The sequence below is a fragment of the Prunus mume genome, linkage group LG1, assembly GCF_029339155.1.
Source record: "Prunus mume cultivar Tortuosa linkage group LG1, ASM2933915v1, whole genome shotgun sequence".
Taxonomy (NCBI): Eukaryota; Viridiplantae; Streptophyta; class Magnoliopsida; order Rosales; family Rosaceae; genus Prunus; species Prunus mume.
Window position 1 is genome coordinate 10,068,777 of NC_142698.1, and position 26,077 is coordinate 10,094,853.

At 35.7% G+C, this 26,077-nt stretch overlaps 2 protein-coding genes across 2 annotated transcripts; both read right to left on the bottom strand.

Annotated features, from left to right (window-relative positions):
- Positions 1-7,313: 7,313 nt before the first annotated feature.
- On the bottom strand, positions 7,314-11,207 carry LOC103335035 (putative U-box domain-containing protein 50). The gene is made up of 8 exons (XM_008238027.2): positions 10,828-11,207; positions 10,620-10,732; positions 10,409-10,536; positions 9,851-10,292; positions 9,332-9,472; positions 8,699-9,238; positions 7,830-8,543; positions 7,314-7,735 (listed from the first exon to the last, which is right to left on the bottom strand). Exons 1-8 carry the CDS (start codon positions 10,988-10,990, stop codon positions 7,538-7,540), a joined length of 2,439 nt encoding a protein of 812 aa, XP_008236249.2. The 5' UTR covers positions 10,991-11,207; the 3' UTR covers positions 7,314-7,537.
- Positions 11,208-13,649: 2,442 nt separating this feature from the next.
- Positions 13,650-17,590, bottom strand: LOC103335911 (putative U-box domain-containing protein 50). The gene is given in 10 exon segments (XM_089051827.1): positions 13,650-13,906; positions 13,909-13,941; positions 14,172-14,203; positions 14,206-14,839; positions 15,159-15,698; positions 15,908-16,048; positions 16,147-16,567; positions 16,690-16,817; positions 16,930-17,042; positions 17,173-17,590. Coding segments are annotated over 10 exon segments (2,373 nt in total). The 5' UTR covers positions 17,339-17,590; the 3' UTR covers positions 13,650-13,741.
- Between the last annotated feature and the right edge of the window lie 8,487 nt (positions 17,591-26,077).

Below are 26,077 nucleotides of genomic sequence, written 5' to 3' on the forward strand. Positions count from 1 at the left end.
AAATTGATTTTTGTGGTGCGATCTTCTTCTTCTATTTCAATTTCATCTTTTGACGTGAATCTACATTTTTATGTTGTTGAGGTATGTACATTCTTCATCAGATTGTTATTTTAATTTTCTAGTTATTTTTCTGTTTTGGTAAGGTTATTTTTGAATTCTTTGTTGTTGATCATATTTGAATTTGGTGCTACTATTGGTTGGAAATTTGTTAGAATTTGGTGTGTAGGTGCTGCATTGTAGTTTTCAGTTTGATTTTTCTAATTTGATTGCTTCAGGTTGTTTCGTTCTATGTGATGGTACGAGAGAACCGAGTGGCGAGCCTTTTGTGGTGGTGGCCGGAGTCGTGAGAAAGAAAATGGCATGAGAGAGAGGTTTCTATGGTAAAAATCATATTACCTCATATGTGCCAGTGTGAAGTAACCATGTATTTATAGTGCTCCTTGTAGGTTAGGGTTTGAAGAATAATCCTTATTTAATTAGGATTATTCTTATCCAAAAATAGGAGATTGGAATTAATCAAAGAGATTCAATGGAAATCTCAACCTTAATTTGGGGAGATATTCTCATCTTTAATCAATTATAATTTTGTTAATTAAATAGAATTCAATTATAGTAATTAATTGACCTAAATTTCCCTTTTATACGTGTCACCCCCTCATTAATGATCGAAATAGATGGTCCCACACAACTCAAACTGTAACAACCCGATCCTAAATTATTAGTTAAATATTAAATTTTTCAAAAAAAAAACAATTTTACCCCGGGAATATTTAAATGATTTAAGAGTTGACTTTTGTTCGAGGAAGATTAAATAAGAGGAAATAAATTTAAATGAGAAAGTAAATTGAAATAAACAATAAAATAAAATGATTTGAATTAATTAAGGGTTTTGAAGATTAAAATATTATTTAATATAAAAGGGTCAAAAAGGTCATTTTAAGTTCGAAAAGGAATTTGGAAATTTTAATTGAACTATTGCGTAGAGCACGTCGAGATGAGTCCGTAGACACGTAGTGGGCTCAAATTGGAGTTGTAACCAATTCAGTGGTATAACCGTAAATATTTCGAAGTTCAGTTTTTTAAAAGGGCAATGATTTCCCCACTCCTATTTTATCCACTTACACTAATTTTTTAGTTATAAAAAAAGAGTGTAAGTGGATAAAATAGGATAAAAAGGAGTTGGGAAATCACCACTCTTTTAAAAACCCAGATTTTCTTCTCTTGGAGGACACGACCAGCCAACTTCAGACCTTGATTTCTCCCAACTCTGACCACCGTTTCAAGCAAAGACTGGTCCCAAACGAACCATCTCACTTCCCTCTTCTAGTCCCAGCTCATCTCAGCCTCGATCCGCCGTCGTGGTTGCCGGAAACCACCATGAAACAGGGCAATTTAGACAGTTTTTGACAGAATTTCACAGAGCTCGTTCGGACACCTCCGGCCACCATTTTCTTCGAATTTGGTATGCTTTTCTATTCTTTCAATGTGTTCTAGCTGCTGGTTGTGGAATTTAGGAGATATTTCTGAGTTTTTGTGGGTAATTAAGCGATAGAAATTTTGGCCAGTTTCAGCCTTCAATTCCGACCACTTCCGTCTACTTTTTGGGGTAGGTCCAAGAACAAAAGTTGTTCCACTCTATGTGGTGATCATGTAGGTATAAGTCTTGACATGCGATTTGGAGATATTTTTTTGATCGCCAGAATCGCTTTGGACACACACGCGCTGCTGGCTCTTGTGGCGTAGCGCGTGGGCCACTTTTTGGCCTGTCCTTGAGTCATAAAATCATCTCATGTTGTCCCGAGCACGACAGTATGATCGTGAATCGGAGTCCCGGATACTCTGAAATTGCGAACCCTAGGGCTAGATAATCATAACGATCCAATCGTGCGATCGTGATCAATCCGGCCATCTAATTCGAACCAAACTTGCAGGGTAGATTTAGAAGAGTGTGTTGAACCTATAGGTACTCCCGGATTTGTGATCGGAGGTCGTGGGCCCCGGGAGCTCGGTTGACCAAGTTTAGACAGTCTGACCCGTCAGTTGACCGTGAGTCTTCCAAGATAGTTTTATCCTTCAAAAAGTGTTAGAACGACTATGCAAACGAGTCCTGACTAAGAATTGAGTTATTCAGGTCATACTAGGGTTAGAGGATTGTTTTATGGAACCTTATAGAAAATCTATGCTTATGTGAGTGATCATCAATTTGTAATGGCAGTACTTTCATTGATAAAATTACCATACACACTATTATGGATTTATATGATTATGGAATGAGCATAGATATGCATGTATGTAGATTGCTAAATTGTGCATAGTTCTATTATTTGCTAATTGGATGTGTATTATAGTATTTGATGGAATCTCTAGGAGAAGTGGTTCTTTATTTAGTTATTTATTCACTTATTTATTTATTTATCTAGTTATTTATTTCTATTAAGATTATTATTATAGTATCGGAATGGTTGTTAATCGAAGTTCAACGTGATAAATAAACTAATTAAATATTTAAGTTCATGTCTATATTTAATACATATACTCGGTAGTTCGAAATGATAAATCATGGACCTTCGTTTTGAGAAATTATAGAATAGTATTGTACTACCACCTCAGCTTATGATACTTCCATTGACAATATGCCATGTGTCATAGTTGTATAAAAAAAATTGAACTTTTTTTATAGTTGGATTTAAAACATGTGTACCATTTAGAATAAACTTAAAAAGAAAAAAAAACTAAAAAGAAAAGAAAAGAACATAGAAGACAACATAATCCACCTCCCACCCCAACCCAATCTCCCTACACTGCCACCGCACTGTCTCCCCTTTCTTCACATCTGATGGCAATTTGAAAATTAGAAGTTAACAAATTAGTGAGAAAAATGAGAAAAAAGAATAAGCTAGTTTTGGGGTAGCCACCGAAAGGGTAAGAGGATTGAACAATGATTAAGCGGTTGAAGTGCGTGAGAGAGAGAGAGAGAGAGAGAGAGAGAGAGAGAGAGATAGGCATCAGCCAGGAAGGCAGCACGAGGTGGACGACAAGTCGGGGTGGGTGGTGGCTCTTTTCTTTTTTCTTTTTTTTATTTGATTTCTTAGTTTTATTCAAAAGATAATAATTAGATTCCAAATCCAGTTGAAAAAAAATTAAAATTAAAATTATTATTCGTAAATGACATATGGCATATTTCAATGGAAGTATCATAAGCTGAGGTGGTAGTACGGTACTATTCTATAATTTCTCCTTGGTTTTTATCAAAATATGGTATATACTTTTAAAGTGTAGTTGAGAATCAATTTATTTGAAAGTTCATATAAAGGTCAGAAAATGGGTTTGTGGAATAAAGGAAAGTTTGTGATAAGTTTTGGATATGGTTTTTCAAACACACCATAGGAGTACCCCCCCCAGTTGCCTTGAAACAATTTTGTTATTTCTAATAATGCCTCATGAGTTTCTGGGACACCTAAACTGTGTGATGAGAGGATTGCGGCTCGAGCTAACTTGGTGTCTCCGAGACCTCCAAGGATTGCGGCTCGAGCTGACTTGGTGTCTCCGAGGCCTGCGAAGATTGCGGCTCGGGTTGACTTGGTGTCTCCGAGGCCTACGAGGAATGCAGCTCGGTTAACTTTGTGTTTTCGATGCCTGTGAAGATGGAATTGACTGGATATTTGGAATTGATTGATAGTATTGGAATTGACGGATCAGGAATGGGGGTAAGCCTAGGCGGAGATAATTTAAGTTTGAGATGCTTTTAAACTAAAATTGAGGATTTTATTTTGGTATTTTATGGGCAAAGGTTTTTAATAATTATTTTCCTGATACTGTGAGACAAGAAATGAATGTTACAAGTCTTAAGGATTTTATACAGTTCACCATTGTTTTCTTAAGCGACAAATTTGTTTTACAAGTGAAAGATGAAAATATATACATAGATACCAATAAAGTTGTTGATATATATATATATTTATATTTATATATGAGCCTTGCATGAGTTCCGATGCAAGGATAAAAGTGTCTTCAGAGCTTGTTGATTTTATTTTTATTTATTTTATTTTTATCTTTATCTTTTTATTATTACGATGTATATAATTTAAGTCAATAACATATAAATTATATATAAATTGATTTATGAACTAGAGGAAATTCAATGAATGGCCTACATAAGTTCTGAGTATGAACTGTTCTGAGGATTGGGAAAGTTGAAAAGTATGTACTTTAGAGCTTGTGAAGAATGGTTGTGCAATCGCATTGAAAGAACTACGTGTGGCTTGATCCCTCAGTAATGGTACGTAGGTAGCATAGTGTTACTAGGTGCAGCCACGACTTGGAGTGTTTGAAATTGCTAATATAATATTAATGTTTTGAAAGTTGAGATGAATTTTAGATGACAAAACGTTTATTTGGGTCAGAGAGGCCTGAGGCCAAAATGATATGTTGATGGTTGTATGAATTCCATTACTATGCTTGCTGAACGTTTGAGATTATAAAAATTACAAATAAAAATTTTGGGAAACGAGCAAATTATAGGGGAGACTCTGCCGAATTTTCGATAGAAGTCAAACTTGTAGAAAAATTTGGTTTTTAGTTAAAAAGGCAATTTAGTCATTTGTGCCCGACACCTGCCAGGTATCGGACACACACAAGGTTCGGCCCAAATTCCAAAATGAAATTTGGGTCGGGTCCTATCACAAACCATATTTTAAAGCCATGGATTCATCTCGAAGAACTAAAGAAAAACCTAAGGAAAAAGAACCTGCTACTTTGACAGAAACATGCCACTCACGTATGACAAAACATGTTGTTGCATAACCAGTATTTTTAAAAGTACCATCAAAGTTTAATTTCCTCATATTTTCATTCGGAGGTTGCCATTTTATATAATTGAGTAAAGGTCCACTCTTTTTCTTCTTCTTCCTCATTTTTCCATGCAAAGTCCAAAAATCACATAGATAAATTTTAACAAAAAGCACAAGTATCATGTTTTTGTTGAAAAAGTAACTTATTTCGTTGACTCTAAATTTGCCAACAAATGGTAAGGATTTTTTCTATGTAAGGGTGCTGGCAATTTTCATATGTTTTTTTCTATTTCTTTCAAGACTAGTCTGACTTTGACCACCTTACCATCACTTACAAATCAACTTCAGCTTTATGGTACTCTTGTTAGATTGTGGATATGATTTTTGATAGAACACTATAGCATCCACATTTCTCGGTGGGTGGACAAAGGGTTGGCCTGCAAGGCTGCTGCCTTCTTTTTTTTTTCTTTTTTTCTTTTTAAATAATAAATAAAGTTATCTCATTTTTAATTGTTTTTATTTTACCTTTTATTATTTTATCTTATGACTTTCATTTTACTCGAAATTACAAATTTATCTTTATTATTAACAAAAAATTAGATGAAATTCGAAAAACTTAATAGCAAGGGCTATATTGGCTATTTTGATAAGTTCAAGTGATAAATTGACTGATTTTTTAGTTCGGAGAGTTAAGTTCAATTAGGGTAATTTTAAATAGACAATTAATAGTCTGGGGATTTTTTTGTTCTGGCAGTTACTATGGGCCTGGGCTGCTGTAAATAGGTAAATGTGTTAAAATTGCCCCTGGGTCTGAGTTCAAGAATCAGACCCCAAGAATGCTTCGAAAGGATAGATGAGCCTTAGGAAGCACCTTGGTCTTCACCAGCAAAATTAACAGTCGCTTACAGATAATTTTTTAACTTGGCATGAGAGGTTTGTGGCATGGACGCAAAGCAATCATGAGTTTAGCATTAAAGAGAAAGGGCTGTGAGTTCCTATGAGAAGCAGGGGTTCTAAGGAAAGGGGGAAGGGATTCTAAGAAGGTTTGTTGAAGAGAGAGGAAGATGGGGGTATAATGGGTGTGTTGAGTAGTTTTCGGTAGCTTGACGAAAACTCTGTCAAGCTGTGGAACGATTTACCATAAGAGAAAATGGGAAGATAGAGAGGAATGGGGCTCGAAAGTGCAGAGGTTTAAGGGGTGAGAGATGAACTCTGAATGTGGTTTACGGTTGTTGGGCAGGAGGTGCTTCATTTATAGCCGCTGGAAGCTCCTCCTTTCCAAGAAACCCTAATGGTTTCTATCTAATTTGGCAAAGTCTTTCCTTTCCTTTCTCTTCTCTTCCTTTGACTCATCCTTTTTGATGAAACCCTCTCTGCCCAATCACACAAAGACAGGGTTTTTGAGAGCTCTAGGCTTTTCCCGCAGCTGTTTCAATGGGGGACTCCCATTTTCAGCTATCTCCTTTCCTTCTTTCCTTCCCTCTTCCATGGCTAGATCTGTGGGGGGAAAGAAATGGGTATGTATGTTGGTTTGAAGAGTGCCCCTCCTCCTAGCAACCTATGCACGCTATTATCCTCTGGATCTTTGAATGTTCTTCTTTATGAAGCTTGCTATGCCCATGTGCTGGAGCCTCTCAGCAACTCATCGACATAACACTTTGGCTTTCATCATGGTTCACGTTTCCAGCTAAGTGCTGGAGACTACAGATATGCTATTGGCTGCTTGGGCTTTTGCTAAAGTGATAGGTTAGCCCATTAAGGGAAGGGATAATTTCCTTAAATGATAGGCTATTTTATTGAGATGATTGGCTAATTTTTCCTAAAGTATTGGGTTTTTTTTATCTCTTTTATGCTTACCCACACATTTAGGCTCAAAAAATGGGCTTGAGTTTTGGGGCTCCCAAATAGCCCAAAACTTCCATTTCTCGGCTCATTAATGGGCCTCATGAAAGCTCGTTACCATCCATACCACAACCCACTTAGCAAGCTCCGGGCATTTGTGTGGCTTGGGCCCACTTAAACTTATAGCGTGGTTAGGTGTGAAATAATAATTTCATGCTTGGCATGACATGTCGATTGGCGTGCTTGAATTTTATCGTCTTTGAAAAGAGACATGATGCTTGGTGGAATAATTAGCATGAGCTTGTAGAGCTAGCGTCTTTTATAGGCTCATTTTAATTCTTAGCGTGATGGATTGCATATTTATTTGGCATGACACATGGTCATGAATCGTGCAAGCTTGCATGACGAATTTCATGTACTCCGAACCGGGTCTTTTCTTAATAAGGTGTCACACTAGGCTGAGAATTTACTTGGGGCCAACCCTGAATTTTTTGGGGCCTCAACAAATAAAAAGAATTTTGTGAAAATTATTTGAAATTTGAGGGAGTGCTGAGAAAAAAGATATTTCTCTGATTCATTATAATCTACGTAAGATTGTTCAATTTCACGCCAATTGTAATCAAAATTCATTTCAAATAATGATAAATAAAAATTATAATTATTAAAAAAAATAAAAACATGTAAAGCTAATCGCTCTTACAATCTACAACAGATTTTTTAAGTTCAAATACAGTTCCTCATATCAAATACAACCAGGAAAGCATCAAAGGTCAAGAGGTACACCAATCCATTTATTAACAAAGTATCAAAAAAAGCTCAATTCTCCTCAATTCTCCTCTCTCTCTCTCTCTGGGCCTCATAATTCTCTAATCTGAATTTACTCTATCTGTGTGTGTGTGTGTGTGTTATGGAGGTGGGAGTAATCTCTTATTATGCCATTCCTGGATGAGGGAACGAAGGGTATGATTAGGGGTAAGAAATGTGTGCTTGAGCCTTAAGTTTGTCATGGGCGATGTGTCATGCCCCATTCTTAGCCATTCCTCTATTGCGTCTAGTTCATATGAAAACCCATCAGCTGCCGCATGTGGATTCTTCATCACTTCCTGCAAAATTAACCATGTTTACACTTTACCACAGTAAATTATGCTTACTAAATTCGTTTCTGATTCAAGATTTAGGGTTTAGGGTTTAACTAACCTGAAAAATGGGGCAGAGGAAAAAACTGGGTACATCACTGGTGTCCTTTGCTTTTACATCTCTATTCATGGCCCGCTCACTTGCAACTAAATCATCAGCTCTTTTCTTCAACTCATTGAGCTCTTCCATCACTGTTGTCAGCTTCAAATCTCTACTAGGCCCACGGTTACTTGTTAAGCACCTCAAGGCTAAGCCCGCAAGCTTCGCTGCCAAATCCAACGGCCATTGTCCAGCCATCTCATCTAGATCCCGGACTACAGCTGCCTGATCCATGTTCATTGCCTGGCCCAGCCCAGCCCAATTCCTTCCAGTTAAAAGATGCATCATCAAAACCCCTAAAGCCCGAATATCCGATCGGACACTCTGCTCATCATGACTTAGGGAGAGCCCGAAACCGCTGATCTTTGTTACAAGATTGCGGTCCAAGAGGATGTTGGACAAGGAAAGTCGGCTATGAACAATGGGCCTCGGCTTCGCCGTGTGGAGAAAGCCCAGGCCTGAACAAATTTCAGAAGCAATTCGGACACGGTCGTGCCACCCTAGGGTCCGCTTTCTTGTCTTAGAGCTTGTGTGAGAGGAGAACAATATGTCCCTTAAAAATACGTCTCTCAAGCTACCATTGTGCATGTACTCAAACACAATGCACCTTAGCTCAGTGCAGAATCCAAGCATGGTGATCAAATTCGGGTGTCGAATGTGGCTAAGAACTGTCACCTACATATATAAAGCATCAACATTTTCATTCAATTTGAAATAATCAGAAGTACGGTATGTTACGTATGTCAATTAAGTATGAACGTGGACTGCACATTTTTAGCAATATAGCATAATAGAAAACAGAACACAAACGTTCCCAACAGACTGTTTACCTTAGCTTGAAAATCCTGCTTAGAGATGTCATTAGCTGAGTTGAGCATTTTGATTGCAACTGTGGCATGATTGATGCGCCCTCTATACATACTAGTCCAGTCACCTCCTGGTTTAATTCTCAAACGTTCCGAAAAATCATTTGTTGCCAATCTGATCTCCTCTGCTGTGTAATCCTTAAAACCACAGCTCGTGTCACTAAGCCTTGCAACCATTCCAATGGCATCCTTCTCTTTACAAAACTCGATTCGACGATGAAGAACTTCTCTCTGCTGCCGCAGTTCCTCAATCTCCCTCACCATCTCTGCCCGGGTGCTAACTGCCTTTTCTAGTTGGGTCTCTCTGTTTGATTTTGCCAATGAGGAATTGTGGAGCTTTGTTGAGAGTTCATACTGGAGCTCCATAAGTGAGTTTAGCCTACTCTTGCTTTCCTCAGTGTCCATTATAACTTCATGAAGCTGTTCCTTTTCAGAATCTAATGCCTTCTTTAACTCTTCTCGCTTGGTCACCTCTTCTTTTATCTTTGCTTCAAGCTCTTCAGCCTACAAATCATAAATCACTTTAACCATCCAACATAAAAGTTCAGATTAAAAATTAGAAAAACAAACTGGTTAACTTGAATACAAATGTATTACCCTACGATTGCATAAAGAAATGGTCCATTCTGCTTTGGTGCTCCTTTCGGCATTGGCCTTGACTTCCTTTCGTTTCAACTTGGTTGTTTCTTGAGCTTCCTTTAACATTTTCTTCCTAGATTCCAAGTCTTCTGCAGCAATCTGCAATTTCAAATCAAAAGGAACTTTATAATACTTAATTTGGGCTGTCCCTTCATTAAAAAATGAAAAGGGTTTGTCATGTTTCAAGTTGGGGGCCGCAAAGTCTAAGCACCAAACACACCCAAATTATCATCCCAATATAACCATCACTGTCTTATGCTTCCAAGGTCAAAAAGAAAGATGAGAGAGGAAAGAAAAATATTTGGTATTTGGTACAAAAGCAAGAGAGCCTAGTGGAGCCGTTGAATTTATATGCATCATTCTCTACCTACTTCAAAATTAGACATCAGGACGGATAAATAATTCAATTAACATTAACTTAAGGCCACATGTAGCAGGAAAATGTCTTTGATATTTTGATATTTAGCTAACAGTTACCATATTCGAATCCGCATGTTCCGGCCTAGCCAACTCCATTGGACTGATCTGCACTCTGTCATTTCCCTGCCCCAAGTCTTCTTCTTCATCTAATTTCAAAGACAACAGATGCTGGAAATAGTTTTCGATTTCTTGGACACAACTTTCCCATTGGTTCTGTGAATTTGAGGAGTTGGGATTTGTTGAAAATATAAGAGAGGGGTGAGAAACTGTGTCCAGGGAATCTGCTGAATTTTCATTGAATATTTTTGCTAGCCAACCTTTGAAACTGCCTTTTTCTCTCACTTTTGCAACCATCACCCCTTGATCATCCTCCAGGATTCCTTTGTTATTTTCTCCTCTAAGGAAAACCAGTCTTCCCCCACAAATTACGAAAAATTCACAGAAATCGGGCTTGTGATGATGAACGTAAAATGATCCACTTACTGCACTCTTTATTCTCCTACAATCAAGGACAAGTAATTCACATCATAATTTCCACAAAATAAAAAAGAACAATAAATTACTAGAATAGTTTAAATTGTTCTGGAAAGTTTATTTGTAGATGCTGTGGCATACCAAGATGAAGTCTTCAAGAAGGTGAATCCCATCACCAGTTTGGTTATTTTGTGTGTAAAAATCAAATCAGTGATGACTTTATGAATTGGTTGCTCACATTTTTCAACTTTGAGCAATTCTGCCTTCACCTATGAACATGAAACAAAGTTCTGGAATGCATAAGAACCAATTCCAGCAGCAATCAAAGGAGCAAATTAAGCAATTAACTAACCTGCCCACAGAATGATATGTACTTAGACAGCAACTTGTCAATCTTTTCCTGCTCATACTTCATAAGAACTTCCAATTTCTCATCATTCATAGAACTTGCAGGGAGCTTCCCAACTGATAGAAACACAGAAGGAACAACAAATTCAAAAGATGCTAAATTCCAATCATACCGAAAATCAAGGGAATTGAAAGCCATTTCTGCAACTTACATGGAGTGTACACAAAATCCTTGGAAATATTGTAAGTTACATGGAGAATAACAATGGAAATTGGTTTTGAATTCCATTTCTTGAGTGTCCACTGCAAGGTCTTAAATCCATCTTGTATATCATTTCCAAGGGCAACATACACCTTCTCTGCTTGAGTATCCATTGCCTACTACCTCAAATCAGCTGTTTGGTTTCTGGGAAACAGTAAGACCCTCCCTGAATTATATATGCATTTAACTGCATAAATTAATACATACACCACCAATCAGCAGAGAAGGATTAGAAAATATATCTAATCAGTAAGTCTTGAGGGGAAAGATAAAGTTGATGTGGAATGCTGGGGGGCATCCATTATTTTCTCAAGGTTTGTTTGGGTTGTCAAATAGACTAGAAAAAGATTTTTCGCCTTTTATCTTTTCACGACAGCAGGAGGGTCAGCCTTGGACTTTCTTGTGTCTCAGAGGGCATGACAAATCAACATTCGACAGTACACCCCCCACATGCCCGCAATCTTAAAGAGAGACCACAGTAAATCAATACTGAATGTGAGTTTCAAATTCGCACTACGACAATATAAGTAATTTAACATACAAGTATACAAGTATGGCAAAGCAACGATACTCGTATATCTATATCATGAGAAACTTTCAAATACATACCCGCCCGCGTGTAATTTATTATGGCACAAATCACTTTATTGGGGTCTTACAACATTATTTTCCGATCCAAATCGCTCATTTTTTATATTCTCCTTCAACAATCATCAAAATCGAAAATCGACTAGCTAATTTTGTTAATATTATAATTTCTTTAGTTTGCTCAACGAATTTACCGTGTTCGTCTACTTATTCGATTACAATTAGATGACAACTTTATTTCTAATTTGAATATCGATCTTTTGTATGGATCTTTGACTGGGATCTAAGAGCAGTTCCAGCGGGAGGCCCTAGCTAATAACGAATTCAGGATTTGAAAATGGCATTGGCTAAATTCGTGGGCCAAATTTTTATTTATTTATTTTTGTGGGTAAATTATAAGCCCTTGTTTGTTACCAAACAAAAAATATTATAAGCCCTCTTTTTTTAATATCTTTTCTTCATCATCTTTAGAACTTTTTTTATTATATTATATTGACATTTGAAACATACAAAAATCTTGGAATTATTGATAAGATTGTTGAAATATTTGGAAGGGATTGAAGGGAAACAAAGACGAAGAAAAAACAAAGGAGAGCTACACATGTATAAAATATTTAGAAAGAATTGAAGTAAAAATAAAATAAAAACATATATCTCATCCCAACACACACATCCGTTTCTTAATTCTATTTCCTCTTCTCTCTCCTTTTTTATTCTATTTCTTCTCTCTCTCTCCTTCTTTCAGATTGTCTATCATCTCCCCCTCTATTTTTTTTTTAAAATTCTTTTTCCCTTCTCTTTCTTTCTTTATTCCTTTTTCCTTCTTCTTCCTCTCTTCCTTTTTCTTTCTTTCTTCTTCCTGTCTGTTCTTTCTTCTTGTCAGTCAGCTGAATGCCTAGGCTAGAGTATTAATTCAGTCCCAAAAAAAAAAAAAAAAAAAAAACCAAGTTCCCTGGGCTATAGCCCATATTAACATGTTCATGGGACCGTCCCCCAGCCTAGGTAAGAGGCCCCCAATGTAGTTTCCACCACCCAGGGCAAGAGTTGAGCTCCACCAACCTAGGCAAGCTCAAAGGCAAGACTTGCATGGACTGCTGCCTGGGCAAGCTGACCAATGCCGACGTCAGCAGCCAATTTAAATAACCAAAAAAAATTGAAAAAAAATACCCAAAATTTCAACAACAAAAATTATATAAATACCTAGTTATATTATTCATTTCTCACACCAAAACTCTATACAAATTCCTCTCCTCATATCTCATGTGAATAGTGATTGTCTTTAGGTTGCCATGGCAATTGGTGAAAAACCAACAAAATAATTGTTAGGGCAGACACTATTCATGTGAATAGTAACAACATTTGCCTCTCCTTACCTTTTGCCATGACAAATGGGTGAAAATACTCTAAAAATTAAATGATCCGAATCATGAAACTATATTACCGGGTAGGTATAAATGGGTGATTAGATAATTCTTAATATAGTTAATCAGTTTTGTTGTGTGATAAACGGTAATGCAATTGGAATCTAGAAGGTTGACCTTTATAAAATATTGGCATGCATCATGCGAATCCCATCTATATTAGCTGACAATAATAGAAACCAATTACGTACGGCTACGGCTAAGCATACAGTCTCTTCAGAAAATGAATACAATTTAGGGATGATGGGGAATTACAACAATTTTACGTAATCTACCAACTGCTTCTCTGAATCTTTAGGAATATGCTTCTTGAAAATTCTTTTGACGACTCTCCAAGCTTGAAAATAATGAGGCAATCTTTCTTCTTCTTTTTCAAAGATTGCATTTCTGCTTTAATTACGGAAGAATATTTTGCTTCTAAATTCTTTGTTCGTAAGTGCTTTTGTCAAAAACAATTTTATTATAAGCACATCAAAAATTTTATTAAACGACCGGCTTCTGCACAAAGCACTTTTATGACATGTAAGTAATTTTCAGTTTACCACAAAATGATGTTAGAAGCATTTTTGTAACAAACAGACTCTATTGGTGAGTCTAGTTCTTTTGTAAACTAGCAGATACTTTAGGGCCTATAATTTTTGTTTTTTGGTTTATTCAAAGTTATGCAAAAAAGAATTACATTTTTCTTTCCGGTATGGAGGAGGGAGATTAAGGAATCAGACTCATGACCTCCTCCTGTGTAAAAATAAATATTCTTAACTACTTGACTTAAAAACCTTTCCATGCAAAAAAATTTGTTTACACAACTAAAGCAATAAAGAAATCGTATACATTGTGCTGCAATTATTTTCACTATTATGGATATGAAAGTGATCTCTTGTCATGCCAGTCTTGAGCAAGAGAACGGAGGTTGTGATTAGGGACTAGAATCTTGCGGTCAAGTTTCAAATTTGTCATCGGAGACGTATCACACCCCATTCGCAACCATTCTGCAATGGCTTCTCGCTCATATGAAAATCCATATCTGCTGCTACATGTGGATCCTTCATTACTTCCTGCCCCCAAAAAAATAAAAACAAACCATGATTATGTTAATTTTCAGCACAAACGAAGAAAAAACCCAATAAATAAATCAATAAAAGTGCAAAAACAAAAACAAGCACATATTTGGGAGGAGGGAAATCAAATCTAGAATCTCGATGTGAAAATAAATATCCTTTTATATTTGAGCTATAAACCCGTTGCAAAGTGGAAGATTTATTAAATGGTTATTTATTCATCTTACCTGAAATATGGGGCAGAGGACAACACGTGGACATCAACGGAGACGTCTCCATCTACACAACCATATCCTTCTGTTGCTACTAGAGCATCACCGTTTTTTCTGATTTCTTCAAGCTCTCCCATTATTGTCACCATTTTTAAATCCTTATTGGGTCCATTGTTTATGGACAAACACCTTAACACCAAGCCCACAAGTCCCTCTGCCAAATCCAATGGCCATGGGCCAGCCTTGTCATCTAAAACCCGGACCAGGCCCGCCCTGTCCATGAGCATACCCTTGTCAATCCAATTCCTCCCAGTTAGAAGATTGAGAGCCAAAACCCCAAAACCCCGTATGTCCCATCCAACTTGGCTCTCGTCGTAGTTGTATTGGTTGAGCCCAAGCCCACTGACTTTGGCAACAAGGTTGTGGTCCAGGAGGATGTTGGATGGGCTGAGGTGACCGTGAACAATGGGTTTGGGCCGAGCCATATGGAGGTAGCACATCGCGGAACAAACCTCGGCCGCAATGCGGACGCGGTCGTGCCACCAGAGGGCCCTGGCCCGATTGCCTAAGATATCCCGCAGGCTGCCGTTATGCATGTACTCAAAGACAATGCAGCTTGGCTGGGAGCAGTAGCCCATCATGGCAAGGAGATGAGGATGTCTAATGCGGCTGATGAGCTTCACCTACACATACGTAGAATTTTTTGTTAGATTGAAAATTACACCATTCTTCTTAAACCTATTTAATAATTAATGAGGCACAGGGCAAACTTGGTTATGGACAAACAATTTAAATAGCTTCTTTTAAAATCGCTTTAAAATCTTGTCGGATTGTGTTGTTAGATTTCAAGTCTATTATTAACATTAATCATGTTATTTCTTGACGTGCGATCTAAAGTCAAACAACAAAACATCTATCAGATAATATTAGTTTAGCAAGAGAATATTTTCCAAATAATTGAGGAAACAAATAAGTACACAGTTAGCATTTCTTATTGTTTACCTTAGCTTGAAAATCTTCTTGGGAGAGTCCATTAGCCTGGTTAAGAACTTTGACAGCAACTGGGACATGGTTGATACGCCCTTTATAAACACTGCTCAAATCACTTCCCGATTTCAATCTAAAAAGCTCTGAAAAATCATCAGTGGCCAGTTTGATCTCCTCGTCTGTGTACTCCCTAAGACAGCAGCTCAATTCACTCAACCTTGCTGCCATTCCTGTGCCATCATTTTTTCTACAAAACTCGATCCTCCGTCGAAAAACATCTCTTCCGCGCCGCAGTACTTCAATCTCTCTCACCATTTCTGCACGTTTAACCACTTCATTCTGTAGCTGGGCCTCCGCTTGTGATTTTGCCATTTTGGAAAGATGGAGCTCGTGTGAAAGCTCAGATTGAAGCTCTATGACTGACTTTATCCTGTTCTTGCTTTCTTCAATGTCGTTTATTACTTCATTGAGTTGTTCTTTTTCGGTGTTTAATTTTTTGTTCAACTCTGTTCGATTTCCAGCCTCTTCTTTAATTTGAACCTCTATCTCTTGAGCCTACAAAACCACAATGTGATAAAATGGAAATCAAGGAATAAGTTAACAAAACCGAGCTTTTTACGGTTTGATGTGTTCTGTTGTCAGATTTTGAATCATAACAGCTGATTAAGAAAAATGATGTCCAAATGTGCTGTCATAAAACACATCTTACAACATAACAAATCAAATAATCATCTTAAAAAAGTATTCCTCGTTGTATACATTACCCGGCGCTCGCATAAACAAATGACTCGTTCTGCTTTTGCATGCCTTTCGACATTTGCCTTGGTTTCTTTTTTCTTCAGTCGTATTCTCTCATGAGTTTCACTTATTTTTTTTCTAAGAGACTCAATTCTTTCTGCAAGGCTCTGAAAGTGTACCAAAATTTTGTCATGCATCAGTTAGAAAGTCATTTAAATCTTTTTCTTGTTTCTCTATAGAAATTTGAAACTCATCTTTATCTTACCATATTAGGGTTGGCATTAATTTCCAGCATTAAGGCCTCTGTTGGACTAGGCTGCTGAGAATTACCAGTTTCCTGCTCATAATCTTCTTCTCCATCCAAATTTGAACACAACTTTTGGTAGTACATTTCAATTTCCTGAACACAATTTTCCCAGTGGTTTTGCATGCTGGATGAGTCCTTTCTTGTTGATGAAGCAAATGGGCTGCGACGATTTTCCAGGAACATCTTTTCTATAAAAAATTTGAAGCTGACCTCGTCTTTCAGCTTTGCAACCATCACTCCTTTATCATCCTCCATGATTATCTGATCATTTTCTCCTCTCAGAAAAACCTCTTTCCCCCCATATATTATGAATAAGTCACAGGACTCAGCCTTGTGCTCATGGATGTAAAATGATACACCGATTGCTGTCTTTGCTTTCCTATACTTGGGAAAGAAGCAAAATGAATATTGAAATTAAATCACAAAGACGCATCTAAGTAACAATTTTAAACCACATATTATGATTAAATTAAAAAGATTGAGAATTAAGCTGTTGCATACCATGATGATGATTTGATGAATGCAAATCCGATGACCAATTTCGTTATATGAAGCCCCGAAATCAAATCCAGGATGACCTTATGAATAGGTTCCTCATATTTCTCCACATTAAGTATCTCAGCTTTTACCTATGAACAAAATGAAAATGAATCAAATTATAAAAAATAAAAAATAAAACGAAGAAACACCAGAAAGATCCATGTGCACGTTGGTCCTATTTCTCCTCATTATACCACACACCTTGCCACAGAAAGCTATATACTTGGAAAGGATTTTGTCAATCTTTTCTTCCTCATACTTCCTTAGAATTTTCAACTTCTCATCGCTTACAGAACTTGCAGGGAGCTTCCCAACTGCAAAAAATTTAAAATTAATTATAAATAATTTAAAAAAAAAAAAAACCAAGAACAAAAAACAAGTAAAACGCAAGTTGAATTTGAGTTACAAAAGACATGGAAATTGAAATTCAATTTTGTAACTTACATGGGGTGTAAACATAATCTTTTCCTGAAAGTTTGTAGGTTACATGGAGAATGACAATGGAAATGGGCTGAGATTTCCACCTCCTCAATGTCCACTCCAAGGTCTTACATCCATCTTGCAGCTCATCCCCAAGTGCAACATAAACCTTCTCTTCTTGAGCTTCCATTTTCAATTGGCTTAATGAAACACAGCTTAATTCACCTGCTGCAAAGCTAAACAACAATCACTTAGAATCCCAGTTGAGTTCTTGTTCAAACTTTGTGAGATTTGATTTCAAAGAGAGACAAGGGTAAGTTAGATAATATTGGACACTGAATATTGTTGGTATGCTTCTAATTTCTCTGTCAATAGGACGGCCTAGTCTTGGAATTTTCTCTACGGTAAGCGTGGAGAGGATTGGTCCTCCATTTTCATTGATACGATTTTTCGGGTTTAAATTTCTCTTGGTGTCTTTCTTGAAATCTACGTAAGTAGGCCCTCCTAAGCTGAGCTTAATACGGATGTCATAGAAAGAGACAAAACCCCATGTGACTGGAAAGATATTTTCAGGACTTGACTGTGAGATTTCCGTGACTCAGACGGATTAAAATGAGGTTTGGGGCATAATTTGGAGAAGAAACTTATCGCATCGTGATGTTACTGTAGCGGTATTTCAAATCAATTACATATTGTTATGTGTTATAATTTTTCTGTAGAATAATGTATGATTAGTTTAAGATAGTCATACAATAACATCGTCATATTGCATAAAAACTATTCTTCATAATCCGTTTATTATACGCAGCAGACCAATTAAGGACAATTGTGTGTTGCTGCTGATACACGTTGTCTGTCTTTGAAAAGAACTTTAACAAAGACTTCTTATCTGATGCTAAGTATTATTTTTATTTCTACGACATGTCTCAGTCTGAATTAATGACTCGTCTTTCATTTCGATCAAAAATATTCTACAAAAAAAGGGAAATGCTAGTAACGTTCTCTCTAACCTTCTCTTTTAAATTTTCTCCCTTCTCCTTATAATATGTGTCAATTTTCTTACACTTAAAACAATATCATTAATGCATCACACAAGCTACTTTTTGTTTTCCAAATTTACCCTTATTAAATGTATTAGCTTTTTTGTTTCTTTCATCTATCCTATTATTTTGTAACTATTTTATCTCCTTGTTAAAAAAATTTAAAAAAAAAAAAAAAGTCAGCTTTATTTGAAAAAATAATGTTTGTTTTTTTATTATATAAAAAATGTATGTTTTTCTTTTCAAGAGAGGACACCTGTTTTTTAAACACAAAAAAAATTTAGACCGCAATTGATTGATACTGCTAAGAACATGCTCAAAGGATGATTTTTTTGCACTAAAAACTTGTCTGAGGCGAAAGCTGCACATGTGATGCTTACATAGCCATTATCAATGACCAATAGAAACAAAGAGAAAATAGGAGTTTCATTTTTCTAGAGAATACCACACACAAAAATTGACGTTTATTTATTTATTTGATTTTTTAACAAAGTGGTAAATAAAAAAAAAGTAAATTTAGGTTTTAGCCATAAAAAAACTTTCACTTTTGAAAAAACCCAAAGTTTTTTCAAAAAAGACAGAAAAACCTCTCAACTTTTAAATCAAAGACATGCAAATGTAAAGGATTCTTTGGGAAATCCAAAAATAAATAAAGGCAATTTTGTCAATTTTAGCTTATTTTAAAAAATTTCTCTCTCCTTTTTCTTTTTCCAAAGTCTTCCAAAAAAAAATTATAAAAAGATTAGCTTGTTGTAAATTAAAACAAAAAGGTCAATATATTCAATAAAAGTAAACTTGAAAAATAAAAAGTAGTTTGTATGATATATTAATGACATTGTTTTAAGTGTAAAGAAATTAACACATATCACAACGTGAATAGAAAATGTCCACAAAAAAAAAATGTTAGAGAAAAAGTTACTATCATTCCTCCAAAAAAATAGGTGTGTCCGAACACATAACCTCTATACATGAATACTGTCCTTAACACTGGCAAAGACAATAAATTAAGTGGTATTAGTCACATCACACCAGCCTCATAAATCAAGCTCCTTCCTATCTAATTTAATTTCAACCTCACCGTCAGCCTAATTTAATTTTAAGAAGTACAAACACGTGTCCTGATATATCAGTTCATAGACAAATTCTGTCAGCTCATATTAATGATGTAAACGTGAACAATGGCCCACTTTTCTACTTGGCCAATGGGCTTTGATGAAGTAAATTTTCATCAGAGTCAGGCTGGTAGCTAAGGCTAGCTAAGGCCTGCCTTGAGCCAATGACATTTCTGCCTTGGGTTTCTTCTACTGGTCACTGGGCCTGAGTTCATTCATGGTGTGCTTGCAAGTTGCAAGAAATATTCAAGAACAGGTTATGATTATCCACCAAATTTCCGAGCAGTCTAAAAACCCAATCCCAATATACATGTTGTAAAAGCACTTCCACGCCTGCATTTGCCTGCCAAGCCTGCCATACTATAAATTCCGAGCATGGGAATGGGATCTATTTTTGTCAAGGATGTTTAATTCTCTTCCAAGTCCAGAAAGTTAGCTGAGACCATACATGAATCAGAAAATTAAGATCATTCTGTATTCATTAATTCTTCCTATTCCTTTATCTATTAGGCATAACTCTTTTTGGTCCTAAGTTCTAAACTTCTTTTGTGTATACAGAATTAATGAATACAACTTCTTTTAATATCATTATTGAAGAAAGCTGAGTAACTAGTATAAAAATCGGGCTATGTCATTAGAGATTAGGCGAGTGTGTCTTCTCTTCATTTTCATATGTTATCTTTTAACAGATGTGTGCCGTCGGATAAAAAAAAATGTTTATTGAAAATGGAGATGTCTAAATTAACAAGCTAATATGTCAATTTATAAAACACGTATGTTTAAGCAAGTATCCACATTATTAATCACTCATATTCAAAGTATGACAACTTTAAATTCGTTATCAACAATATTTTAATTTAATAATACTATTTGTTTTTTTTTTATATTGAAAAAAATTTCAAGTACAAATCTCTCCTTTATAAGAAGAACTTACATATAACGGAAATGTCACTGTAGCGGTATCCCAAACCTATCACACATTGTGATGTCGGAAAGTTAAAATATATGACAATAGACAATTAACTCAGGATAACGCCACAGTGGTATCTCCCGTATATGCAAGTTTTTCTCCTACTCTCCTATGACGAATAGAAAACCTAATAATTCCAACAAATTCTATGAATGACAGAAAACATAATAATTCAAACAAATCAAAAGGCAAAGTATCACTGTCCAAAAGTTGTTCTAACTGAAGATGCTAGTAAATTGGCATGATATGATTTTTGGTGTCATTCTAAAGTGTTGGAACATGATTACATCCTCAGAAGGGAAAAAGGGAAAGAAAAAAAAAAGATGGAAATCTCATCATAACTTGGTCTTACATCATGTGTGATTTAGGCGCCAGTCATTCTGATCATTGTAAGAAACTTGGAAAAGATTCAACAGAGACCCAATAAACAAAAATTTATTTAGACACCCACCCAATCAACGTGGAAGTTTAATACAGCAATTGGGCTCTTATTAAATCCAAAAATACTCGAATAAAAAAATAAAATAAAAAAAGTAAATGTGATTTTGTCAGTTAAAATTGAAAAAGAGAGTTTTAACATTTAAGGCATGATTATGTTAAGTTAATAGAAGCTTGTCGGGGTCGGGGACAGGGGAATGCACGTGCGTCACCGAAATCACCGAGATATATTTTGAAGGAAAAGATGCCACAGCGCACGTGCTTTTTGGGTCAAAGGTCAAAAGTAGTGATTACACGAGTCTATCAAGGATCTTTAATCTTTAATAAAGGAAAGGGGGGAGCCTGGCTCAGATAAGAACGATGATCATCATCATCATCACCATTCAATTCAATTATTTGCAACATGGGACAAGTTAAAGTAGGTGATGGTGATGATATACATCATATCACATATGCTATATGCTATGGAGCAAGATTCATTCACCAAAATTCTTTTGATAAAAAAAAATAGAATATTCACATTGAATACCTACTTTTAATCGTTTTTGCATTTATATGAATTGAATACGAGATTTTCTTTGATAAAATAGAGACTACTCAGAGAATTTTAATCGCTAAATGATGTGACAATTTGATGTGTTATTTAACTTGTAAACCTACTCTGAAGTTCATTTATTTTAAATAAGTAAGATTATGACATGTGTATCGTGATGGAACTAACTTTCATTTATAGAGGGCGTCAAAATACAGATTTATTATTTGGGGGGCCTATATAGAATCTTTAATATTTTCTCAACATTTACAAAGGGTAGGCTACTTCGTAGCCGAAGTTCAAAACACTCATTGGGTGTAGAGATACTCGCCTAGTTCTCCAAAACATAGCACGATTTTTGTACTTGTTTTATCCTTCTCTTCGAATAAAATGCTATCACATTTTGACTTAAAAAAATATATACATTTTACACAAAATGGTGGAGCTTGGAAACGGTTAGAGTCACTTCATGCTAAAGTATAGCTATGCTTGCTCATGATGTGGTCGTAAAACCTCCTTTACACATTATTTAATGAATAAATTTGATGAGATTTGAATTATTGTATGTTGTGATACATATGCATATCACAATGCCGCGTGTCATTTACGTGGCTCAATTTTCACGGTTGAGATGGAGGGGTGTAGGATAGCATGGTTTGATTCTTGTAAGATGACCCTTTTCGATTTGTATATAAAGAAAAACAATGCAAGTGTAGATTGGATTGCGAGAGACGTGTACTTTAAGTGCATGGAAATGCAAATGCAAATGCAAACTTTGTTTATATATTTGGGGATTTCACATTCCTTTTGTCTGGTGCACCACGTGTGATGTAACATGCCGTTTCAAAAGGATGAACAAAGCATGCATATAAATGTGAACAAATACTGCAACTTGGTCTGCTAAGCTTTGCTTTGGACCCAAATTGCTGACTGCTTCTTGTGGGACAAATTCGATCTCAAATATTTTCTGACTAATTTAATATTGTCAAGCTGGCCCCAAATCTTATCCTTTTTCTTATCTTTTTTTGTTCCCTTTTATTTATTTATTTATTTATTTATTTATTTCTAATTTTAGAATTGCCATCATCATCTATATAACTTTTATGAATGTATTGCTTTTTAAGGTCAATATATTATTGAGAGAGATACTTGCCTCTCGAAGAGGTGGCATTTTGTGAGCAACCCCTTGAAGAGATGGCCGTGGCGGTGGGCGGTGGAGACTTCTGAGCTCCTCAAATAGTTCAATGGAAGCAATGGTCAACCAAATAGGCGATAATGTTGACCTTTGGGTTCTCCCCCATTTCTTGACCCGTATAAGGAAATTTCACACTTAGCCGCAATTTTAAGTATTTTACAACTTTATACATATACTTGTTTGAATTAACAAAAGCGTACGTAGTGTATGAAATCATAGTATTATAAGGTCTCATCGGCATAACAAGGTAGACTAATTTGTAAGCACATACATACACCTTCAACGTGTAGCTTTTTTTTTTGTTGAACTGACCATAGTCAGTAGAGCCTTATGATATGGTTTAGTATCAGTTTCTGTATTTCCATTTTCGACGTGCTCGGGTAGGGAGAAAAATTTGAGTTGTCTAGTATTATCCTAAAATATAAACCTAATTTTGCGCTTTTTTTTGCAACAACATACAAGGTTTTAAGGGTTAGAAGTACGAAACTTTCGTTTTAGAGCAGAAAAACTTATAAGTACTTCGAGTCATAAAAACGCTTTTTGAAGAAGCATATGCTAGGTGCTTATTCAAAAATTACTTCCACGTGTTTTTTTAGTGAGCACTTAAATTTATAATAAAATTTCAACATTATTATAATAAAAGTGTTTAAAAACATAAGTACTTCCAATTAAAAGTAGTCGCAAACTATCTCAGAAGAAACCTAATCGGGTCGACCAACCGTTACATGTAACGTTCCAAAACTTTGTTGGTCCTAGTATTGGAAGATTGCCAAAGGCCACTTGAACCTAAATTGTCTTTGTAATGTCTACATCATAGAATCTTCTTATTGCTAGTAGTTAATTACAAGCCAAGAAATATCTTTGGTTTCTAATTATTTAATTAACAGAACAAGACAGGGATGGAAGTAAGTGCAATATAATTAGAGACCATACAGGATATGGCTTGTTTGGTCAAGTTTTCAACATAAATAAATTGTGCTCCCACGTCAATATTATAGAAGCAAGTTGCACGGTTGCATTGTCTGTTACAATTGGAAGCAGCCAAACAGTGTACATGCATGCCTGAAAACGAAAAGAATATATCATTTATATTTCGTAACAGTCCAGAAGCAAAGCAAGCACGGTCATGGTGTGTCCCTTTCAGGTACTCTCTCTCTCTCTCTCTCAACGAATTCCGCAGAGAGAGACAACTTCTCATGCAAAATCAGCAGCAAGCAGGGCCCCAGTTAATTACAAACGAAATGAATGAGAAACGTCAAAACCTATACTTTGCCATTTTGCTTGCGTAGGTAGGGTTAGCTGGTGGCCTTCATGTGCCCAACAAAGTAGCCCAACTCTACGTGTGTCGTTTTGTATTTTTATGGTCAAAGTCTTCATGCATGCGTAAATCGGTTTCGTTTGCAACTCTAGCTATGGCTAGCTCCCTAGAGAGAGATTTTATATGGCTACTATACTTGAGTCTTGGCTTCGCAAAACAAAGAGAAAGACAATAAGGTTATTAACCTCGTCAGGCAAGACCTAAAAAGAGTCAAACAAGAGAGTATACACTCTCATTCTCTTATAAGGATACTCTTATTTGAAGAAAAGTACTAATTAAGGACAATAGTGTTCGTAATATGGTCTCATTTAATTCATATCATATTTATCTCTACTTGGTTAGAGGAAGTGTCGGTTTGACTCACATAGATGACGATGACGATATATATTTGTGATGAGTTTGATACCTAGTTAATAGTGATGTACGAAATCATTTGATTATTATCGTGATTATGTCTATATTTATTGAATACACAATGTTTGTTTATTTATCTCGGAATAACTAAATGAGTAAATGACTTTTTGTTTTATTGGTTTGTATGATTATTTTTATAGAGACTCTAGCTAGTAACCAAAAAGAAAAACATAATGAATAATTTTTTTCCTGAATTTTTTTTTAAAGATGAACTTAATATAAAAAAATCCACCTAGCGTGATTTGAGTATTTTACCTTGAGTTACTAACTTACTATGAACCCTATGCGCATAAAATCCTAAACATGTTGCCACTGCACACAACATAACCCACTTCCTCTGCCTATTTTACCAAGAGATTAAAACAAAAAACAATTTATAAAAATAAAAAGCAATTAAAAACAAAATCATTTGTAAACAAATAAATAATAGATTCTTGAGATAGATTTACTGACTAAATATGATAGGTTTTGGTGGTCTAGCTAGATACGGGTGGCATACGAGGAACATATGATAATCTGCAGACCCTGCTTTATACAAATTTTGCCAAAATCACTTGCCTGAAAAGCTGGGGTGGAGAGAGAGACATAGAGAGAGAGCCCTTCAATTAATTTCGCAGGGCAAAGAAAAAACCCTGATGATCGGGGTTACTGTTTCCGGTATTCTCGGTTGCTGGTCTCGCACTTGTTTTTTATTTCCAGCCGAAACCCAAAAGCTTTTCCTGGCCTTGTTTGGTACTTTTCACAGCAGGAAAAGTGCTTAACCGCGGCCTATACTTGTAAGACTGCATTGTTGCTTCTTTGACCAATTAAAGAGGGGGTTCAAACTCGTAAAAGTGCTTTTCCCTTTGGCTTAATTTGCCTTTGTTTGCCTTCTTTTATACTTAGAAAGGAAAAATTAAATCACCTCCCATTTAGGGTATATATCTTTATTCATGATCATGAAAATCAACAGAAAATGATCAAATGTTTGTTATTGGGTCCCTAAATCTTCTGATTCAATATAATCTTAATCAAATTTGAGCAGTTTCAAAACTGCTTTTAAACAAAGCAGATATGAGTCTTCAATGAATTTTGTAATTCCTAAAATACCATTATTAATTTTTTTTAAATGACACCACCTCCACATCTAACTCCGTCGCCTCCACCACCACCACATCCTCCTCCGCCACCACCGCCATCACAACCACCACCACCTTCTCCTCTACCACCTCTTTCACCACCACCACCATCTTCACCTACATCTCTTTCACTTCCACCTCCACCACCACCACCACCACATGATTAGTGCATAACACTTTTAACATCATGTATATTTTAGTCATTATTCACAGTTACAACAGTTTCATATTAAAATTTACCAAACAATTTTGACACTGTTTTTGTACTAAAAGCACTTTAAAAAATATTGTTTACCAAACATAGAGCTACTTTACTTTTAGCTAATTATTTTCAAAGCACATCATAAGTAATTTTGTTTAAAGTGACAGCAATCGCAAATTAGCCCTTAATACAATATTAATCAAATTTGAGCAGTTTCAATAAATTTGATGAATTGGATTTTATCTTAAAATTTAAAATCTAACATAATTAGATTGGATGACGAATTTTGTTATGAAAATCCGTTTTAATTTAGTTACTTTCATGTTTCTTTGATTTTATAAGCATATTAGTTATAATGGAATTATGTATATGTAATTCTTTACAATTCGGTTATAAATAATCTTGTACTTGGTGAGGTTTATTATATTTAATTTTTTTAGGTTAATAATGCGTGTTAGATATGACATTAGTTTTTAACTGCCCAATTGCAATTTACCCAAAGTACGATAAAATCTTTCCAACAAAAATCACCAACAAAAATCACAATAAGATAAACACGAGGTGAATGTTAAGTACAAAACAAAAGTAAG

Bases quoted from the DNA above. Each gene is read 5' to 3' on its own strand.
- LOC103335035 (XM_008238027.2), bottom strand. From the start codon at position 10,990: ATGGATACTCAAGCAGAGAAGGTGTATGTTGCCCTTGGAAATGATATA. The intron at 9,473-9,850 runs GTAACTGTTAGC...TTGAAATTGCAG, and splicing joins AACATGCGGATTCGAATATG to ATTGCTGCAGAAGACTTGGA. The intron at 9,239-9,331 runs GTAATACATTTG...TATGATTTGTAG, and splicing joins TTTCTTTATGCAATCGTAGG to GCTGAAGAGCTTGAAGCAAA.